This window comes from Morone saxatilis, unplaced genomic scaffold (assembly GCF_004916995.1).
Source record: "Morone saxatilis isolate NCDOM2014 unplaced genomic scaffold, NCSU_SB_2.0 Contig9, whole genome shotgun sequence".
Taxonomy (NCBI): domain Eukaryota; kingdom Metazoa; phylum Chordata; class Actinopteri; family Moronidae; genus Morone; species Morone saxatilis.
In genome coordinates, this window is record NW_023340268.1 from 13498627 (window position 1) to 13521108 (window position 22482).

General features: G+C 41.7%; 1 protein-coding gene across 1 annotated transcript in view; it reads right to left on the reverse strand.

Annotated features, from left to right (window-relative positions):
• itgb8 (integrin, beta 8) overlaps positions 1–10863 on the reverse strand; it is a gene marked incomplete in the record, with an annotated part of 16914 nt that extends 6051 nt beyond the window's left edge. The window contains 11 exon segments of the mRNA XM_035681844.1: positions 1–159; positions 1797–1937; positions 3090–3182; positions 3393–3488; positions 4315–4473; positions 5376–5541; positions 5888–6027; positions 6448–6554; positions 6696–6867; positions 8966–9051; positions 10187–10863. Of these exon segments, the coding sequence (XP_035537737.1) occupies positions 1–159; positions 1797–1937; positions 3090–3182; positions 3393–3488; positions 4315–4473; positions 5376–5541; positions 5888–6027; positions 6448–6554; positions 6696–6867; positions 8966–9051; positions 10187–10280 (1413 nt within the window).
• Positions 10864–22482: the final 11619 nt, after the last annotated feature.

Below are 22482 nucleotides of genomic sequence, written 5' to 3' on the forward strand. Positions count from 1 at the left end.
ATTGCACTGTTTTTTCGGTCCACAACTGCAGCGACATTTCGAGTGGATCCTAACGACGGTGGATTCGTTGTAACCAACAGGGCGAACCATTACTGTAACATCTTCATCTTCACCATCCTCAGGACAAGAGCGCAGGCCAATGGTGATATTGAAGTAGACCTGTATAGGAAGAATAGTTTAATAAACAGCAACTGAATTGTGGAAATTATTGGGTCTCTTTATAAGGAGTACGGCCTAGACCTGCTTTCTAGTGTCCTGAGATAACTTCTGTTATGACTTGGCACTATACCAATACAGTACGGTTGAATTGACATTTATATTGCCCATCATCTGATAAAATTTTAATTTGTTTAATACTTTGGTTACCTGCTGCTGACCTTCCCATCAGCCTTAGCTGTACTTTGTGTTTAGTGCTTATTAGCAAATATTAGCATATTAACAGGTTAAACGAAGCTGGCTAACATGGTAAAGATTATACCTGCAAAACATCAGCATGTTAGCAGAGTCAGTGTAAGCATGTAGGCATGCTGTAGTTAGCTTTTAGCTCAGAACCCTGCTGTGCCTTGTTAGTAGATAGGTAGATTCATTTGACAGTATTAGATGAAAGTATAAGACTACAATCACCTAGTCCTGATAAACAGTAAATATATTGTGGATACGCTCAAAGCTTATTTCTACTGCGTAACGGATATTCAAGGCAAGACAGGTTAAAAAACATACTCACAAAAGAGATTAATGATTGACTATTCAACAACCATTTCCTTAACCAAGAGTCTGCTGTTGCTTTAGAGATCATACAGTTCCTGGCACAATGAAAATGAATTTTCCACATGAAACTTCCTGTATACATCTAAAAGGAATAACATTAAATGAGCTACCTCTCATTGCACAATTGTAGCAATCTTTGATATGGCTTAAAAAGTTGGGTAAATAACCAACAAGTAGATTCTAATTGAGACTTAATGTGAATAATTATTCTGTTGATGTGGTTGGAAAGCTGTGCATGCCAAAGCTTTCTTTTGCTTGATTTTTATCACCATTCTGGTAAATGTGGGTACTTTCCATAATTCACTTTAATCCACCCATGGATTAAGGGGCTGAACTAAAGTCTCCTTGTACAATGGAGCAACTATAGAGCAGTGATTAAGCAACTTGGTCTTTGACAAAGTTAAGAGTCCCAAAAGGTTACAGAGGAGTCTCATCAGAAGTTCAGGGAGAGAATAGATAGAGAACTTCCTGAAAATGCTATTATTAGTAGCAAAAGGAGGTCTCTGGTTGTTATAGTTGAACCTTTTTTGACAGAAGCCTTTTGTCTAATCATTACTATTGCAGCAGAAAAGCTCCTGTAGAGAGTTGAGAAGTATCAAAAAAAGAGCTGTGCAGTGGCACAGACTATTTAAGGCTTTTTTTTTGTGGATAAATGGAGCAGGTATGAGAGCACATCCGACGACCTATTTCTAAATATAAATTTGTTTGCGTAAAGGTTCTCATATTGGGCAAAGTAAGGATTTGGGACATAAAAGGCCATGGAATCACATGGAAATGTTTTCCTGTTAAACACAGCCTGTAATCCGCTCAACTCGGATTATTTACCAAATCTTCAGCTCTCAGTGATGTTTGTGTACGTGTGTGAGTGTTTATATGTGTCACAGTAATTCAATACAACCAATAAATGTCCTGTGACATCTCCGGGGGCATGAATTAAGCTTTCTGTGTACATACAAGTAACATTCAGCTAAATCCTTGCACTGTATTAATCATGTGATTCGATACTGAAGGTATGCTTGTGTGTTTACCGTTTGGTTGGGCTGCACCCCCGAGCAGCTCTTGTCCTTAGCAGTGGATCCATCAGGACAGAGAGGAGATACAGACACCCAGTACCTGCTGACGGCCTTGTCCTCGACTGACACTGATACCTCCACCTCCGACAACAACCTCTGGATGCAGCGAGGAGCAGAAAGAGATGAAAAGGCAACATTAAGTTTACTACCTGATATCAAGAAATTCTGCTGGTTGCAAGGGATTGTAGGTTGAGAGAAAAAGACAGTGGGAAGAACAGTGACATCTTAAAATTTTAATGAACATAATCTGTGTGAGAGAAAAGTAATGAGGCAAGAGCGAGAAAGAGACACAGAAAGTGAAAGTGTGATTAATTAAAGTTGTCACATGTCCCCAGAAAGCCCTCATTGTCGTCCCTTCTTTCGTTCTGAAACACAGGGTGGTTCATGGGAACGAGGAGGTGGGGCCAAAAATAGCATCTTTGTATTCAACCGTGATTAGGACACATGGTTTCCGTGGGGATCTGATAGCTATTATAATGCCAGCTTCTGTTCGGGCTCTGCAGCGTGTGTGTGTGTGTGTTTGTCTCTGCGTCTCTGCACGTATGCGGGGCTGTGCACCCGGATCTGTGGATTCGGCAGATTCTCGAAGCAAACAATGGAGCGCTGTGCCTGAGGGAAGATTATAGCCTAGACTGCTGCCAACTAAACGAACCCCACACACACACACACACACACACACACAAACACACACACACACAAACACACTCATACACACACATAAGGCCTTACCCCTCCATAACCTCCTGTTTTCATCTGTGTTTTTCTGTATCATTAGGCCTTCAGTGACCATTCATCTGTTTTCCCAACTTCAGAATTTAAATTTTCATTACAAGTGTCGGTCCTTTTTCTCTGCACAGTCAAACCTGAATTTCCTAGATAAATGAAAGCAGTACACACTTTCAGAATCATCCCATGATATCATTGATTCTGAGGCTTTCTTTCTACAAACAGGAATGTGCTATTACTCACATTGCATGATTAAACAAGGATAACTGAAAACAGAGTTTGTGTGGCTTCAGCAGATCAGCAGACTAATGCCTCAACACTTCTGAGCTGATAACTGCGTGGGCCCATGAATTCAGCTCATGCTGTGCTGCTGCTTTCTTCTCTCTAACTTTTCACTTGTCCCCTTCCCTCTCTTTGTTGTCTAAAGGATGAATAATTTACCAAGGGAGGACAACGGGATATGAAACTGTAAAAAAAGTTAGTTCTTTAAAGTTGCAGAGAAAGTAGGTGAGTGCTCTGTACCTTGTACGCGTCCACCACCAGCTGTATAAGGTTCGGAGCATCGAATAGGCCTAACTTCCCCAGATAGGAGCCAGGTAGCAGACGTACCAACTCCTAGAGAAGCAAAGGGAAACAAGGGTGAAGAAAAACTTGACTTTACTAAAACTACACTAGCATGACAAGTTATCACTGAAGCTATGGGGGATTCACTGTCTTGCATGTACATGTGAGCGGGGCAGATGTTTACTCCCTACCCTCAGAACTACAGTATGTTTTCTCACTTTCCACAGCTGTGGGCATGTGTTGTTGTGTGGGAGAGATTACCTCGTACCACTGGTACTGCTGTTTCTCCACAGCGAAGATGGAGAAGATTTGGTTTTCCAGCAGCTTATCAGACAACTGGCCCACACTGGGATGGTCCTGAAAATGAGGCAACCAAGAGACTAAATCCCAAAAAATCTTACATCCTCAACAACATACTCTGTTGTACCATATCAAGTTTAAATCTAATATTATTAGTATACAGTCATCTGTATCATCAATCATGTAATTATGATCTTAAAATGTGCCTTAGCATTGTGAAAGTCAAAGTCTACACCAGCCACATGTCAACTGCACCCCACATAGTAGAGTGTACACAGTCCATAGTAGTGTGTGGCCACGTTGGCTTTAAAGGAACAGTTTGACATTTTGGGAAATAAGCCTATTCATTTTCTTGACAAGAATCAGATAAGAAGATCAATACTACTCTGTACAATAATATGAAACTACCACCAGCAACCAGCCAGTTTAACTTAACAGACTTAGAAACTAACCTAGCTCTGTCTAAAGGTGCCAAAAACCGCCTGTCAACACCTCTAAACCTCACAGATTAACACGTTATATCTTGTTTGTTTGATCCAAACAAAAACTAGACCAGAAGTTGTGGTTTTACACTATTTCTTTGCAGGGCGCAGAAACTGGAGTCTCTCTTCCTGGTGTGTGGCACTGATCTTCTCCGAAAGTTAGTCTAACTATTCCTGTAGTATGACTTTTACCTTATGTTAATGTGTCTTAATGTGTCAATCTGCAATTAGAGTACTGCACTGTCAATGACTGACAATCTATTAGACTTCCCCTGAAGTCCATGTAGTAATTTGCACAGTCCACATTAAGACCATGTGAACTTTCAACAGCTTTGAATACCCAGTTAAAATGCTCAGCTCTTTTAAGCCTGACTTCCCAGTGCGTTTACTCTTCCACTCACCATCCTAGTGCTCCCTGTGTAGACATTGTTTTCCAGGTGACACAGGCCGTCATGTGGCGTGACAATCCCTGCCAGCCGGCTATCCAGGGCCAGGTGAGATGGCTGGTCGGTCATCAGGAGCAAAAGACGCTTGGCCTCTGGTCGCCAACCCACAGCTCTCTAAAAGAAAGACAGAGAGGGCATCATGTAATGAGTGTAAATCATGTTTACCATTACATTTCTTTTGAATTGAACAGATCTATGGACTAGAATAACACCTCTTCAGAGATACCACATGTGACAAAGTGTTTTTTGGTGCCAATGTGTATTCTGTTTCTGGAGAAACTCATTTTTATTCCCTTATTTATCACTGTCAGCATTTACAGAGAGCTGATTTGGGAACTATGTGCATGCTTTATGTTTTAAAGGTTTACACATGTGGTAAGAAACTGCAAATTCAAACATTTCACTCATCTGAACTACATTAGTTCCCATGGAGATTAGCTCTTTCTGACCATAAATGAAAAGCAGTATCTCCCACCAGTCACAGTCTCTGGCTTTATGTCTGTGACTCGTCATAGAGTGTGAGAAAAAAGTGGACCTATGTGAGTCCGTATGTGTGCATGTGTATATTTTAGGAAAACCCAGTGAGCTTATAAGTAGGTCTGACATAATGGAGAGTCTATTTCTGGAGTCATGACCACCGTGGTGTTTCCCTGCAGACTGGTTACTCAGGGCCCCCTGCATGGTCTGACTCACAGCCCTCCTGCTGCCATAATATAAGCAACTCTGTGTGTGTGTGTGTGTGTGTCTGCCATATCCCAGCAGTGGTGTCATTACTTAGTGGGATTCTAGTGGTAGTATCCAATGCTGAGTCAGAGTGCCACCCTTCTCCCTGAATAAATGCCTCTTTCACCAGCATGGCGATTTATTACCTAATTTGGGGTTATGCCTATTTTCTCACATATTCAAGAAACTCAAGGAAACTAAAAAGAAAACTTTATCTCAAAATGTTTTGGTGACTCTCTTTCTTTGTATGTAGCTCTTTTGAGCCTGACTTCCCAGCATCTGTACATACACACCTGGCAGACAGCAGCTTGCAGCATAGCATCCAGTCCTCCCTCCGGTGTGTCCATGTTTCCAGAGATGCGCTGGCGTTTGATCACATGTGTGAACTCGCTCATATTTCCTGTAATGCTTAGGACGTGGTGGAAGCCGTGGGCTGGACGACAGCGTATCTCATAATCACTGGTGAGAGACAAAGACGGTCAAGAAAGTGTTTATCCACAACATTCAGGAGTGTAGAACTCCAAAACAACCAGCACAGCACAGCTCATCATTATAGCAATGTAACAACTGACAAATCTCTCCCTGAGTCACACCAAAGTGGGAGCAACTTTGTATTTTAAAATAATCACTCCAATCACACCACTTTTCTTTTCTCATTAAAAGAAGAAAAAGTTATCTGAAGAATATAACAAGGTCCACTTTAAAGATCAATTCCACTCATTCACTAGCAAGAGAATGAGCAAGAGAGGATTTAAATTACTTTTTTCAGCAATCAATAATCCAACCAACAAATTCTGTGTCTAACCTGCAAGGGTTGTTGATCTTGGTGGGATGGACGTTGATGTAAGGGGAGACGGGTTTGTCCACAAAAGAGCCGAAACCCAGCCAAAGGTCTGAGGAGTGCTCCGTCATAAGAAGAGACAGAGCGATGCCCACCGTCTTTAACTGCACCACAGAAAACATGCAGGTGGACACAGGGTGGCGGAATCCAAGGATAGGTAAAGAATGGCACACAGGAAGAGACGCAGGAAGACAAAATGGAGAAGCAGAAGAAGACAACGATGAAGAAGCAAAGAAGAGATACAGGGTGAGATAGAAAACTAAAGAGAGTAAATATGTTTAAGCTCTAAAATGTCTAGTTTATTCCATGTCAAATGTTAAACTGTTATCTGAGTCTAACTTGTTTTTTCCCAACCGTGATAAAAACAACTTGAGAGTTTGTGTAAAAAAGTTGTGATGGTTTAGTTTAAACCTTGGGAACAAGAACAACTCTTTCTTAAGATAGAAGATCTTCTTTCCTTAAGATAAATAAGTAACATGCTTCAGCACTGACTCACTGAGAGGAACACTGACAGCTACACCTACATGATCAAGGTTTTCCTGCATAGATGCCGACACATCCACCAGGTAGTACAGATCCACAGGATAACGCTCCAGCTGCTTCACAGACACGATGATGCTGGCCTCTGAACCTGGGCACACACACACACACACACATACGCAAACACGCACACAAAAACATATAATAAAATAATCGAACTGCTTTATCACTCATTAACACAGTAAGAGCATATCAGAGATCCACCATTTTATACTTGATGCCTGCCGCCTACCTGGACTGAGGTTGATGCTGATGTCTCGTGGGGACACTTGCGTGCTGCTGATTGTGGCATTCACCTCCACCTTGATCTCTGACTGCTCCATGAACTCGGCTTTACATCCCCTCCTGAGCAGCTTCGCTGGCAGGTCGCAACGCTGGCTCGGGCCCGCACCATCCAAAAAGTCCTAGAGGTCACACAAGGTTGACAGAAATAAGTAATAAATAAGACAGAATAAATAAAAAAGAGCCCTTCCTTCCTTCAAATCCTCTTTTATTGTATTTTATTTGCAATTTCAATCTTACAGTAAGAAAAAGCTGCCAGACAGTCCAAGATAACACAACTAAGCCGTCTTTTGAGATGTTATCACTGTAACTTCATTTCAGGAATGAGAACAAGTGACACAAACAAGTGGATAAAGTTGAAGGCCACATTATCCTCTGTGACCCCACAGGCAAGACACACTAATGCTGCCAAATATGTGACCATCATGATTCATGAACATATACTCAAATCTGTTCTGTATGTTGGGCTTTTGCAGTCGTAATCTTTTCATTTGTATACTAATCATATCTGCTTGAGTCACTGTGTGAGGCAGGCATTTAAGATCAGAAGGACACATACACTTCTTCCATGTGGTCTTTATTTACTCTTCACTCCTGCTCTAATGTTGCCACTACATCCATTCAGCAATGTAGGAGCACACACACAGAAAGTACAAAGTACAGAGCTCTTAATGCATCTGTTCTTTGACTCACCTTTTTCCTAATCTTTTTCCACGGTAAAGCTCAGTTTGAACAAAGCTAAAAGCACTTTGATTCATATCACCTGAGAAAACAGGGTAAATTGAAACTGGTTTCAGAATTACTCCCTTTTGGTTTCGTTTTTTGTTTCTGTCATCTTAATGACGTTTGTATTGACTTGCGACGTAGTTCAAATGACATGGGAACCATTCTATTATGTGATCATCCTCAGTTACTCATCAGTTTAGTATATCATAACATAGAAGGAAGAAGTGTCTTGTTTATGTTCTCTCATCCATGTCCAGATCTACTCTCTGTGTACTGGATCACAGAGGAAAAGAAAGTTGCAGTTGTGATGATTATAAAAGAGATTAGACTGTCTAATTGGCTTTTTATACTTAGGATATGATTTAATCATCACTTCATAGAATCCCAGACAATACGCCGCAACAGCGTCATGCTTTGCAGCTTTGGAGTGGATTAGTGACCTTTGGTACTTTGCGTCTGTGAGAAACACACTCACAAATAGTTATAAACCCTGGAAACATAAAACTAGACCATTAAATGTGTGTTTTAAGAGCATGTCATGGTCAAGATCACGCAGATAGTATATGAGAATGCACAATTAATTGGGATTACTGTGAATTTTAAACCAGAAATAGCACAAGAGCAAAGCAGCAAAGAGCAGAGTAGAGAATAAAAACTAAACATGTAACCATGGCCTGAATCTGAAAGCTAGACCGAATTTGGTTTATTTATGGCTGTCCCTGTGGCTATAATTTGTCCTGTAATAACTCTGAACACCAAAAAGTTTTACAGCAACTTCCCCGGACTTTCCTTATACAGTTTGTCACTTCGGCTGACACTAATGTCAATGGCAAAATACAAATGAGCATGTTTACAAGCATTGTACCTACTTCATTTCCAGTGCTTGTCCATGGCTCTCTGACTTTGTGTGTGTAGGAGGTTGGAGAGGGGGTGTTTGAATGTTTTCACACACCAGTGAGCTTGGCCCCGCTTAATAATAAGGTTAGGGTTCACATGGTTGGAAAGCACCTGAAGTCTGTAAACACACACGTGTTGATAGTCTAGTCTAGTTTGTGCAGTTTGTGTGAGTGTGTGTGTGTTGTGATCGCTGTGGCGCTTGGAGACTTTACAGCTTCTCAAGGCTGATTCGGGGTGGGCTCTTTACGAGACAGACTGACACCCAGAAAGGAAAGACAGATACAGACACACAAACACACGGGCGGATGCACACTGAGAGAGAAATGCAGTGATATGTGTGAGTGCCTAGACTAAACACATGGATAGAAAGTGGCTCTGTCTCTGCTGCCGCATGAGAAAGCACGCATGGAAACACACACACAGAGGTCATAGGGTAGGCCACTAAGCTCAAACATCACATTATATTCACTTTTGTGGCTAGCATCAAAGCTTTGGTGTGTGTCATCAGAGGAATGCTGCTGAATGTCTGCCACGTTCTCGATTTTTCTCCCTCTCTCTCTCTCTATCTCTGTCACACACTTTTATACACATTCCTACCTCCTTGAAGCACCAGGCGCACTGTGGTCCGCGGCTTAGACACTCTGTGCAAGAAGTGATACTAGGAGACCAACACCCACTGTCACCTGCAGGAAGAGAGGTGGGAGGGGGGAGGGGTCGAAGTGGTAGAACGATGCAGTAAAGGAGAAGGAGAGTCAGCCAAAAGATGGAGAAGAAATGGAATGAAGAGAAGAATATTGTGATTAGCATATGAAAGAATGTGTGTGTCAACACTCATTAGCCATGCAGCAGAGCCCCTGTGGATATTTAGAGATCTCATGCACACTTTTGATGATGGAAGCACCACTTAGCATCTCATATGAGGCTATTCAGTATGTATCAGCGAGCTTCGTAGTGGGGGAAAACGGCTGAGAGTGTGGGAACAGGTGCTTGAGTTGTTGGAGTGGTGCATGGATCATTTCCTCCACACACACACACACACACACACACACAGATAAAGGACATCGAATCATGAGTCAATGAGTGAGTGCTAAATGTGCACAAATTCTTTAATGGATGGAGTGACAATGGGACAAATCACTAAGGCCAGATACTTTTTTATGCAGCCTTAGCAGAAAAATCCAGCAGGGATGGAGACTGAAGATTTTTTTACAGTGTGACAAAAAGGCACAAAATGGACCCGGGGCTCACTGTAGTGGAATTAATGATTCATTGAAGTGATTTATCTGCTGAGATCCAATTTTTCCGGAGCCATTTTAGTGAGCTACAGGGTTGGAATGTAGGACAGAGAAAGGCTGCAGGTCCTAGCATCACTAACAGCCCCCTAACAAGCCACTCTGACCCAATTAGCACTCCTGGCCTCTGGCAATCTCCTGAATAGGTGAAGCATTTAACTTTTAATTATAACTGATCAATACATGCTGAAACAAGAGGTTGGTGTGTTGGAGGCTATTCCAGTGGGTCCCCTGATTGTGGGTTTAGAGGTTTTTCCCTATAACATGAATGAATAGTAGTTTATAGTCTCTTTAACACGTGTGATAATGACAAGAAATCAAAGAAATCATAATGAGGCTTCTTCAGGAGGAAACCTTCATAAGAATGGGGTTCTTTTATTAAAAAAACAAAACAAAACAAGAAAACATTAGGACCCCCTGCAGGGAGCACAGGAGCTGGTGTTGCGCAGTGATGTCTTGACATGATACAAGATATGGGCTAATTCCTGGGGATATGATGTAATTGGCCATAATGAGCCACACTCACCGGCACCGGAGGCTTCTGCGCAGACAGTGAACACAAAGCAGCAGAGCAGGAGACACAGAGGGACGCTGCCGTATGTGCGGAGCCAGGAAGTCATATTATCCTATCCACACCGGGAGGGCGACCTGAGCGAAGCAGCGAGGAGGCGCAGGGGGCAAAGGCTGTACCGGGATACAGCTACTGGAGATGAACCGGAGGAGACCGGGAACCGTGCGTCCGCAGCCGCGCCAACAATAGCCGGGAGTGCCGGACCGAGCCGCGGGGCATTGTCGTTCACCCAATAACCTTCTAATCCCGGAGAGTTATTCGCATCCCTCGGGTTAAATCAGCTTACAAGCGCGCTCTCCCGTGGTCCACGAGAGAAGGTGAAGTAATCGGCTGAGAGCGGCGACGGCGGCGGCTGCGGCGCAAGTTCCTCCATCTATTTCCATCCAGCCGCAGGTGTGCGACGTGTCCCCCCAGCGTGCCTCACAACGGCGGACCTGGTCGTCACAGCTGATGGGGAAGTCTCATCCCGGGACAGAGCGGAGCCGAAACGGAGAGTATGTCCGCCAAGCCGGTGCTGCGTTCAGCCGGTGCGCACCAGCGTGCTGACTGAACATCCCACAGTAAAAGCCAGGAGAGTGACCGTGCTTTAACCGCTGTACTGACTCAGCGATGCCATGGCAACCATGCTCTGTCCTCGCTGTGTTAGAGAGAGAGAGAGAGAGAGAGATAGAGTGGAGAGAGAGAGGGAGGAGAGAGAGAGAGACGGGGGTTGTGGGGTTAAAAAGGTGGGGTTAAAAAGGTGGGGGGGGGAGAAACATAAAGCTGGAGTTGTGGTGGGGTGCATTCCAAGTGAACCATGTCCTTGAATTGATGTTTATATTGCTTCTTCAGGGAGCCCTTTAACTGCACTGAGGGCTCCTGTGTGTGTGGAGACCCGGACATGTGTGGATGGATGTTTGGGGTAAGAGAAGCAGCAGAAGGAGAGGAGGTGGGTCAATAAAAATCAGGGTTCTTGCAGAGGGGTTCACAAGCTGGTGCTAAGAAGGAGGAGGAGGGGGTCCATTGTGCACAGATTCCAGATTCCAATGACATGGAGTAACCTCGCCTCGCCGGCTGCACCGCTGAGCAGGAGCCAAAGACTTGCTAAACAACTCAACATTTTAAGCCGGAGGAAAACAGAGCCACGCAAGGACAAAAGACACAATAGTCTACCATCTTTGGCATGATCCTACGCTTGTCTCCGGCAGAGGTCTACCAGATAAAGTGGACATGTTTTGCTTGGCAGGCGGCCCAAACAGTGATTGTGAGTGTGCCAACAGACGGCAACCCAATGGCACAGCAGTCAAGCTCTCCCCAGTACACAACCCAACACACACACGCACACGACACACACACACACACACAAAGGTCCCTTACCTACTCTGTTTGACCCCAACTGTCACTCAGGAGCCTGGAGCCGAGCCAACTTACGCCTCTCCTCTCATTCATTCACATAATTTGTCAAATGGTAATTTTGGTTTAGGGGGCGTGCCAACACCTCCCCATAAGTGCCCTGCAGCAGTCACTCTCAATTATGCTAATGATGCAAACACACCCCACAACTCTATTCTAAGTGTGTGAAAGATCTTTCAAATCCAGATCCCAAGCCTCTCCACTCGTAGAGTCTTCTCTACCCAGGCCAAGTCTGTCCTCCCTGGGCTCGCGTGGTAGGGAGGATGGTCGGGGGGGTGGGCGTCTGGAGGACAAAATATGGATCTGTCCTCCGCTGATAAACCTGATAATGGCCTCTAGTGTAAACACTCCCTCTGCCCTGTCAATACTGCTCAACATCAGCATCTTAATGACACCTGTCATCGCTGTAAAGCTGACACAAAACACTCTATCATTCACTCCCCCATCATTTTTAACCTCCCTCCCCCCTCCCAGTGTGTTTGTGTTAGCAGTCGGCTGGGCTTTACATCACGCTGGTCTGGTCTCATCACTCTCCAACCACACACAGACACACACTGGTTCATGTCCACTTTCGAAGCACCACTCGCCCTCCTACATCTGCCTAATGTTCTTTCTGAATCGCCCCCTTTAAAAGTTTTCTCTCCCACAGTCTCCTTTCTCTTTGGGTAAACTGACATTAGGACAAGGTAGAGGTCAAAGATGATGAGGGAGCTTAATGGGGATTCCCATACACAGACACAAACAAGCCACCGCAAGAGCACAAAATGACCTTTGGAGAGATTTAGTGTGATGGTAATTTTTCTGTTTGTTTGTCTGAATGTCAGTGGCAGCCGAACAATGGCACAATTGTGAATTATTTCATATTTTCTGTGCATTTTTATCATGGTTCAGTTTTAAAAACATCAATCTAAATTCCCCTCTAATTCAATATGTCAAGATTTGACATTTAGTGATCTGAATTTTCCCCTATTCAGAGTATCATTACCATTTCACACCTACATACACAGTACATACAGTACATTTACATACGCACACATGCACCGAATAGTCTTGTTTGTTTTCAAGTCAAGTGGAGTTCTTAGAGTTAAATTTTCACTACTACTATTAATCAGGCCCTCCCCACAAGTCCAAAAATAGCACCTGTTCCTTTTTTTTGTTTCCTATTTTGCACATGTGATTACGTCTACTGATTTAATCAAAGAGTTTTCCCTTTGAAAATGTCTACTTCTGCAATGCAGAACTGAAATTTTTGATGTGATAGTAGAACAATTGTTTGCACAGACGTTCACACTGTGGTCGGGAGACCTCGTGTTTGTACTTCACTATTTTTAATGTCAGTCAGAACAATCAACAATTGGTTGCGTGAACTAGATCCAGTTCCTTGACCACAGTGGAGTGTTATTCTGTTTCTGATGCTTACTCTCCAAATAATGTAATAGTAAAATGTGTGTCTAATTTTTGTGTCGCTTCGAGATCCAAGCTGATAAAAGCTGTTGTGTGTGCTGTTGATATTTCAATGGCCAACAGCCTTTTTTGTGTGTTAGTTGTTTTTAAAGATGTTTTGAGGGCTTTATTTGATAGGACAGATGAAGATAGACAGGCACAGACGGGGGAAAGAGAGGGGGCATGACATGCAGAAACTTCATTCAACTCTAACCATCCACAACCCACACAGTAGAGGTAGGAACTTCTTGAGAACTCAGCAGTGATAGTGAAAGTAGAGATTTTCTCCGTTCAGTGTAAAGGGAGATTTGTGCTTCTTACTTTAAATTAATGCTGAGTAACTTTTTTTTTTTTTATCTATTGGTAAATAAATGTGCATCTGTTCTTCATGAATAATGTACTTGTTGACCTTCGGTGCAGAATGGTGAGTCTACAGAAAAACATAAAGGAGGACAGCAAAAAATACGGCAAGTACTGCTCTAGCAAAGAAAGCTTGAAGACGAAAGGATACATAAAGGAAGAAAGTGTTAATTAATACAGTTTCACAAACACATTTATGCACAGGTTTGTATTTACCTTAAAATGTGACAGCTAAACTGTAATTCCTTGTGGCCTAGTGGTTACATATGTATATTACATAATTTAATAACTCAATCTTCATTGTCATCAATTCCAAAATGTGAAAATGCAAAAAAAGGAGAAAAAAAGGACTGCTAAAAGTAATACATTGAATCAAATTCCTTGAAAAACTTATTATAGCAACAGAAGAAGTGTCAGTGAGAGCAGTGGAACAACAACGAATATTCCCCTACATTATAGTGAAAACCTTTAAAATAGCCAATCTAAACATAAACAGAAAATGTCAGAGACCATTTGATATATAATAATAAAAAGAAAATCCCCCACCTTCTCATACAGTGGTATTGTTTTCACAAGTGTTTTTCAGCGACCACAACACCCATAAACCATGTTACTTGCTGTCGCAAACGCTCACGCTTGATGATCCACTTCCTCATCAATCTTTCACTTTCCTGATGGCTTTTCTATACTGTATAAATATATATATATATATATATATGTGTGTGTGTGTGTGTGTGTATAGTCAATTAAGTTGTAGCCTTGAAGACTCCTGTAACTATATATAACTGTCAGACACTACAACTGAGTGAACACAATATCTAGTTAATAAGGAATACAAGGTCAGAGAGAAAAGACTATAAATCATAAAATCATACATAAACAGATACCATTTTCTAAACGATTTCAATGACAATTCAGAAACAATCACAAGGACCAAGAATACAAATTTCTCAAACTTTTAAAACTGACTTAAATTCCCCCATGGTAATCAGCCCTGACAATTTCAGCTCCTTCTGTATATCATTCAATTAAGTTGTGCCCTTGAAGAACATTATTTTGCGTATGAATAATACAACTTTAAGATGTTTGAATTGAGATGTATATCAGAGTGGGAAAAACAGGATCAGATATTTCCTTTGTGGTTTCATGGTTGAAATAATAACATGCACTTGAAATTCAGAAAACATCCATTTGCTGCCTACTAGACACAACCAAGGAAACCCCGTGGTTCTTACCATGTCAACGCTGACATACACTGTGACCATCAGTGGTTTTGTGGTCAAATACATTCACGCACAGACGCAAGCAAAACCAACGCTTCACTCAACCACCGGCATGACTGTCAATACATAGCAGACAGTCTAAGACCACAGTGACCCATGTCTTTTGTTTGTACTGCCTCATGGAAGAATTCGGAGGAAGTAATAACAAAATTAAATCTCCCAACAACATTCCCAAATGAGATTTTATGATAAAATGAAAACTCAATATCAAAAACTTGGTACCCTGCTGTTTCTGTACATTACCTAGATGGATAGACAGATGGATTTATGATAAACAGTACCACATTTCAGGTATAAAACCTTATCCAAAAAAATTTGACTTTCAGTAGAACAAGCAAACAATTTGAGTTCAAGTTTAAAACGCTTGTGTGCTTTCTAGCTAAGAGATAGATGAGAAGATTGATGCCACTGCTAGTCTAAATATTAACTTAGCACAACGATTGGACACGGGGGGGGGTCCAAAGGTAACAAAATCTACCTACCAGCACCTCTCAACTCAATAATTAACACCTTTAATCTTGCATCTGTAGTCCGTACAAAACTGAAGTATAAAAACAACAAATCACCACTTTATTGGCAGTTATGTGCCCAACTTTTACTTGAATGGACGAGCTGGCAGACCACCAGCAGAGAGTTCAAGAAATTACTGGAAATCTTTCATGGAGTCATCGCGTGACCTAAGTCAGTCATGTGGGTCTTCACCAAAGTGGCTGGGCTGTCAGAACATCAAGCCACAGACTTTAAGTCACAAGAAACCAGCACCACAAACCATTCAACACCATAAGATCTCTGCTGGTACACCCTAAAGACAGGACACCACACTCCCGGGCACAAGACTGTGTGGCGCGCATGACCCATGACAAGAAACTAGAAGCAGGCTGCAGCAGCATGTGTCTGTGAACACCAGAAAAGTCAAAGCATCGACTGAAGGGGTCAAATGTCATTGACCAGAAATCAGTGGACAGCCAGAGAAAGATCAAGGAGGACATTTAAATCCAACACAAAACACCATATCTGAACAGAGGAAGGCATTACTGACCCTGTAATGATCACCTGTTATCAAATGACCGAAGTTCCAAACTTGTTTGATGTGATGACAACTGAGCAAACTAATAAAGACCATGTAACACCACAGTTTCTCCTTTACACTTGGAAGTGGAAGGTGAAGTGAGGGAGTTGCAATCTGCAACTACACTGCTAGATGCCACTAAATACTAAACTACTTGACCTTTAAAGGGTACTGGCTATTTACTCTTGCACTACTATAAAGTTGAGGGACATTCTCCATAACCCCTGGATCCTACATTTCCCATAAGGCAACTCAATAGTGTCTTTTGTTAGACTCTTCTGCCTTTAGTTTGCAATGCAGGCTGTACGTAATACATCTGTATTCTCAAAGCCTTTATAGAGCCACAGAAAACATTATACAATAGTTTTCATTGGCTAAGCAGAACTGTCTGTGATAAACTGAACACTTGAGTGCCAATTGTTTGGTTCGGAAAACTTGACTTGACTTTATTGTTTTTAAAACATTTCAGCAAAAATTGTTACAAAACCTCTGGTCAGTTTTGGTACCAACGAGACAAACATGATATTCACTAAAAGACATCTGATAAATAAATACATTTAAATATTAACCATACTTAAAATATTAAAAAGATATACAGAGTTAAATAAAGTAGTAAAATCTCCCTTTAAACACTTTCATTCATGCATCCCTTATACTGAAACCAGGCCACCTGTTACTGTAGTCATGGCACATTTCAGAAAATGTACTAATTTGTCCTTGAAATGTGAAAGTGAAATGACTGCCTGGTGAGGCTGGTTATTTATTCTCCTCATTGCGCCCTTTTCCGCTCACCAGGGAGTCTTGGAGAGTCCCTGATTCTCTCATCCACATCCTGGGTGCCAGCTGCTGTGCACTTTGTAACTGTAATTCTAGCAAGGCCAACAGAGCAGCTCTCCGGCTCAGTGCCAGCCTCAGCATGAGAAAGAAAGGGAGAGCAAAGCAGGGAGGTCACTGGTCTCAAGGACTTTCAGCCACAGGGGAATAACGTATTTTGGACTGCAGGGCTGCAGCAGGGAGGAGTAACAATGATATACCATCCTGTGGTTCAGTTTGCAGCCCAGTCCACACACACACACCCACACTCACCACTGGCTTCTCTGAATCTCCACCCAGGTTAAATTTCCCTGACACAACTGTGCGGCTTTCTGTGTGATCCAGCACTCCTGTGGAAATCGGCTCTGATTTCCCAGGTAATACACCCACTATTCATGCAGTAAAAGTTTTCTGTAGATGACTAACGTGGCCTCAGTGTAGCTATTCAGTCCATTTCCCACTCAGGGCTGTGGAGTAACAACAACAACAGGTTACATTCCCCGAAGGCCACATAATTACAGACATTACCTGAAGAAATATGTGATTTCAGTATGCGTTGTGGTAATTTGGATGATGTGAATCAATCTTAAGGCCTGAGGAGGAGCTTTTTTAGCTTATTTGCTCAAGCTTCCACTCTTTATGGTTGTCCCTATATTTCCTGTTAGGCAAAGATCAGGGCCAAGGGGTATCATGTTTTCCCTTACAGGCAGCAGTTTGGCTGACAAACTATAGACAAACACTTGTGATGGCAGAAGAGGAGCATTCACATTTTTGTGGCTTGTGTATAATGGAGAGATAGAGACAAAAGCTTTTCAGTGTTGTGTCACTGTAGGAAAAAAACCTTTGGGAAAATCCGTCAAATTATCATTTGCATCAGCTTTCTGTGTCACCTCCCAGCACTTATACCAGGAAAAGTCAGTACTGTAAACAATAATTGTAAGCAAAGTAAAAACAAAAGTTATCAGATTGCATAGTTCAAGTAGGACAGTAACACAGCCTCATCCTACTCCATGTTTTTGGAAAAAAAAAACTTTTTTAACAGAAGGAGATTTAACCTCTAATTCTTGTTTCAGATCACTTCACTTCTTGCTTTTGTGTGTTTGTCTGCCGTTTTTAATTGTTTGCCCATGCCTTAAATGTCTGCACCTGTCTCTAATTAATCCCCTTGAGTATACACCAATCAGCCATAACATTATGACCACTGACAGGAGAACTGTTTATCTGGTTATCATGGCTCCTGTCAGTGGGTTGGATATAATAGGCAGCAAGTGAACATTTTGTTCTCAAGTTGGTGTGTTAGAAGCAGAAAAATGGACATTTGAACGACTTTGAGAAGGACCAAATTGTGATGGCTAGACAACTGGATCAGAGCATTTCCAAAACCGCAGCTCTTGTCGGGTTTTCCCTGTCTGCAGTGGTCAGTACCTGTTTCACAGTGGTCCAAGAAAGGAAAAGCGGTGAACCCATGGTTGGCCAAGGCTGGCCCATGTGGTCTGATCCAACCAGTCAACATTATGACCACCAGCGTGCCCACATACTCATAATGTTATGGCTGATCAGTGTATATTGTCTATGCCAGTTCGTTGGATCTGTTTGCTTGTCATTATTGGACTTCTGTGTGCCGATCCTTTTCTGGCAAGTAAAGTGTTTTGCATAAAGCACCTGTGTGTGAGTTGTGCATCTGAGTCCCGCTTCTTGGTTCAGTCAAACTGGCCAAACATGGACTCAGCTGACTCTAGTCAATTGCATGCTGCCATACTCGTACTCAAGGATCAAGAATTCGCGAGGAGGAACAGCTCTTGGCCATCTGTGTTGGGGTCTGGGAGCTTAAAGACTGCCAAGAAAGCTTCCAGGCTTCCATCGGTGTGTACCATTTTTTATATACAGAGGGAGCGAGTCCTTTTCCATAGAGTCTGTGATGTTGAACCACCATGTTTCTACAGTAGAACAAAATGGATAAACCAAACACTGGCTGTAAATAGGCGAAATCGTTTTTCGTGGGTTTTGCCTACGCAGCTGGTTGCAATCTACAACTTTCCCACTAGATGCCACTAAATCTTACATACTGGACTTTTAGGTAGCTTTATTGTGGTAATAAATAGCTTATAACATGTGGAACATGAACATTGTTTTGTTTTCGATGACTTTAAAGGGACAGTGTGTATAATTTTAACATAAGTAAACCACTCCATTCATTTTGAGACCCTCATATAAATACGCAAACGAAACGGGACTACTTCTACTGGCTTTTTTCGCAGCTTTTAACTTTGAAACTTCAAACTGATTTTGCATGAAACTGTAGTGCAGGACAAATCATGAAAAAGTGAAGTAAAAGTTGAGAGTTTCTACCATGTAATGTATGTGACAAAAGAGTAATCAATTTGTCCAAGTGGTCAATTGCAGTACAACAACAAACAATCTCCTGCAACCCAAAAAGTATTTTGCCCACCAGATGTCTGTAAAACTGTTGACACGACATCTTACTGCCTGCACACAATGTTAATTATTGCTCTTAGTGTTGTGAATTGTTGATACACGTTTTTATTAACTCTTTACAGCATTGTTTTATGTGTGTAACATCATCAAGTCTCTACAGAGAAATGTACGTGACAGCAGTGGACAGAACCACAACTTTTTTGACGCATGTGTTTGCAACACTCAGTTATGATTTCTGTGCGGCAGGTGTTGGAAAGATTAAAAGAAGAATTTGCTTCCAACATTCAGTACAGAGAAAGAACTATATAAGGAATATGGTCTAGACCTGTGAAAAGTGTCCTGAGATAATGATTTGGTGTTACGCAAATAAAATTTAATTTCAAGAGTGTAATAGGAGGCAACAGCATTTGTGGGAAATCTGAACTAGATTTTGAGTAAAATATCATGAAGCACTGATGTAAAAAATAAAATGCTGAATTTTATTTTTCAAGTTTTGCTTAAGCCTGCATAAAATAATAATGGTATTCAAACAGGCAGGTCAGAGAGGGAGATCTGATGACACAGAGTATTGGGTGTGTAATGGGAGTATTGGGAGTGGTGTAATGAGATTTGTATTTCTTTTGTTGCTGTGTATCCACTGTATGTACTGTCCTACAGTTGGCCAATAAGTTATTCACTCTGGGAAACAACAGCTCCAGGAAGCTATTACATCACCTCTACAACTGTGTGTGGGTGTGTGTGTCGATGCGTAAATGTATTTGTCCAAGTAGGGATGATGGTGGTGTGATGTTGTGTGTGTGTGTGTGCGTGTGTCCCTCCCCCTCCCAAGGCGTCATTCATGGTTGTGTCATCCTTCAACAGAATAACTCAGCAGTTGTCAGGTCTCTACCAGCAGCAGACCTGCAAATACTAAAGAAGTCCAAATCTACTGTGAGAAAGGAAGCTAGGAGGCATGTTATTATAAAAACAAACTGCTGGGAGTTTCAGTATGAAACTCAGCCTTTGATGCTACACTTGAGGGAGTCAGCATATGTGTGTCTATTGACACAGTCCCCCTCTTTCCTTCATTTTCTCAAAAACACATGCACACAAACACACAGCTGCAGTAGTGGACTTTGGACTGACGTCCTTTGGGGAAGCAGGGAGTGTTCTTCCTGGGTGAACTTGTTTCTTTGACGTTGAGTGGGCTGCTGTTGTGGTCAGGGTTCGGACAGGAGAGAGGTGGAGAATGAAAACATCAGCCAATCTTTCACCTTTTAGTGTAGACGCACACACTGATGCCTTTGAACAAAATCGGCCTCCCATCTGCCTCATACTGTACAAGTACCAGTATTGCTGTAATAATCCTAGTTGTTCTCGTTGGTTTACTTTGCATTAAGCACCCTTGGATGCTATAAAGCTTAAACGTCAGAGTGTATGTGAAAATAAAACAACCAAATTAAGATGGCACTGAAACTGAAACTGAAACTGACACTGTCACTGACATACATAATCAACCACCAGAAATAAACTGTATTTATTGCTGTAAGAAGAAATGATATATATCTTTTACTTATAAGTAAAAGTACCAATACAAAAGTGTAAAACAACTCTGTTAAGCAAAAGTACTTATTATTGAGATTTGATTTGACCTCTTTCAGTGTCAAACAGCCATTTAAACTGAACCATCTGAGAAGTTTTGATGTTAAATCCCTCTGGACATCTGAAGCAATGGGCCCCAACTAGACAAATACTTTTGCTAAGGGGTCACAAGCAAAAATAGTTAAAAATAGACTACAATTAATCTTTAACAATGCACTGTATAAGCTCATCACATGTACGTTTACAACTATTAACAACAGCTGTCAAATAAATTGAGGGTCTTACTGCGTTCTATGTTGTGTGTGTGGGACAGTAATTGCAAGCAATGACATTAGATGTAATGGGACGCTCCTGATTTCATTAAGCACACTTCATTTTATCATACAGGCAAATTTGTACACAATAGAGCTGAAATAATTAGTTGCTTAATCAATTAGTAGATCAGCAGAAAATCATCCCTCAACAATCTTGACGATCAATGAATCCTTTTATGAATAAGCTAAAATACCAGTTTCTTTAGCTTGGATTTTGGACTGTTGGAGGGACAAGACCCTTTAAGAACTCATTTTGGACTCACAGCACTTGACATTTCATACATTAAATGATTACTCAATTAATAAAAATAGTTCCACTACATTGTAATATTTTACTGCTTTGCTGTGGAGCTGCTGTTTATTAATATTCTTATGGTGGACAATAACCAAACATTAACACATCTCTGACTGTGTGACAGGGCCCTCTTGTGGTGTCATATTGAAAACAGAAGTCATGACATGATGAGACGAAAGGAGACTTAAATATAACATATATATATAACATTTTCATGCTAAAATAAAAGAGGTTTCAGAGGACAACACAAGCAGGAAGTGGTGGATGTTTTTGATTATAATGTGATAACAAATGACTTTACAGACGCAGGTTAAAGGTCAAGGTAGCCCAAAGACCTTGTACAGATTCAGTGAACAAGTGTCCTTAACTCAGCTTAAAGACGTTTTCTGTAATAACACATATGATCGCACATTACACACCAGAAAGACCATGTTTCAAGGTCTCAGCTGTCTGTAGTAGAGCTGAATCAGGTTGGCTCGCACTCTGCTTACTAAGTCATTCATCTGTCCATCCATTAGAGGCCAAGAGGGACGTAGGGCGGCTTGTGTTTAAGTGTACAACCTCCTTTCAGAGGATGGAGAGAGAAAGCGATCCAATTTCACTGTGACTGGAGGAAAAAGGAGGCCACTGACTCTGCACTGGGACTCACTCTTCAAACGTACTTACTTGCATTTGTTCATTTTTTTGTTAATACGTGTGTGTGTGTGTGTGTGTGTGTAGTGTGTGTGTGTTTTGCGGTCTCTGCCGTGAAGTGTTTAATAGTTAATAAGAGGCTTGTTTACTTGGCAAAGCTGCTGCCCACACAGCAGATGCTGCTCAAATGCTGAGAGCTACAACTTAGGAAATACAGGAAATAAATACAAAAGTTTGGTTATTTTAACGGTGTCAACACAAAGTCTAACATATGGCAACCAACAGCCATTGTTTGAGAGATTATATTCTTACTGTTTTTAAAACTAAGAGGGGGAACATGTTAGGAAGATTGCTAGAAAGATGTGTGTATCCAGTGTAAAAGATGACTTTTCTCAACACAACCTCTAAATTTGAATTCAATTTAAACTTACTATGAAACCAACACGTTACTTTTCACCAGGATTATCTCTTCTACGAACAATCAAACTTGACACCACGAAAATGAATTCTCCTCATCAGTTGGCCTCTTCATCAATATGTCTCCCACAGGAACCTCCTCTAGAGAGACAGAACACATCGCTGCTGTCTGGCTCACCATTCAATTCATTACTCATCTCTCTCACACACACACA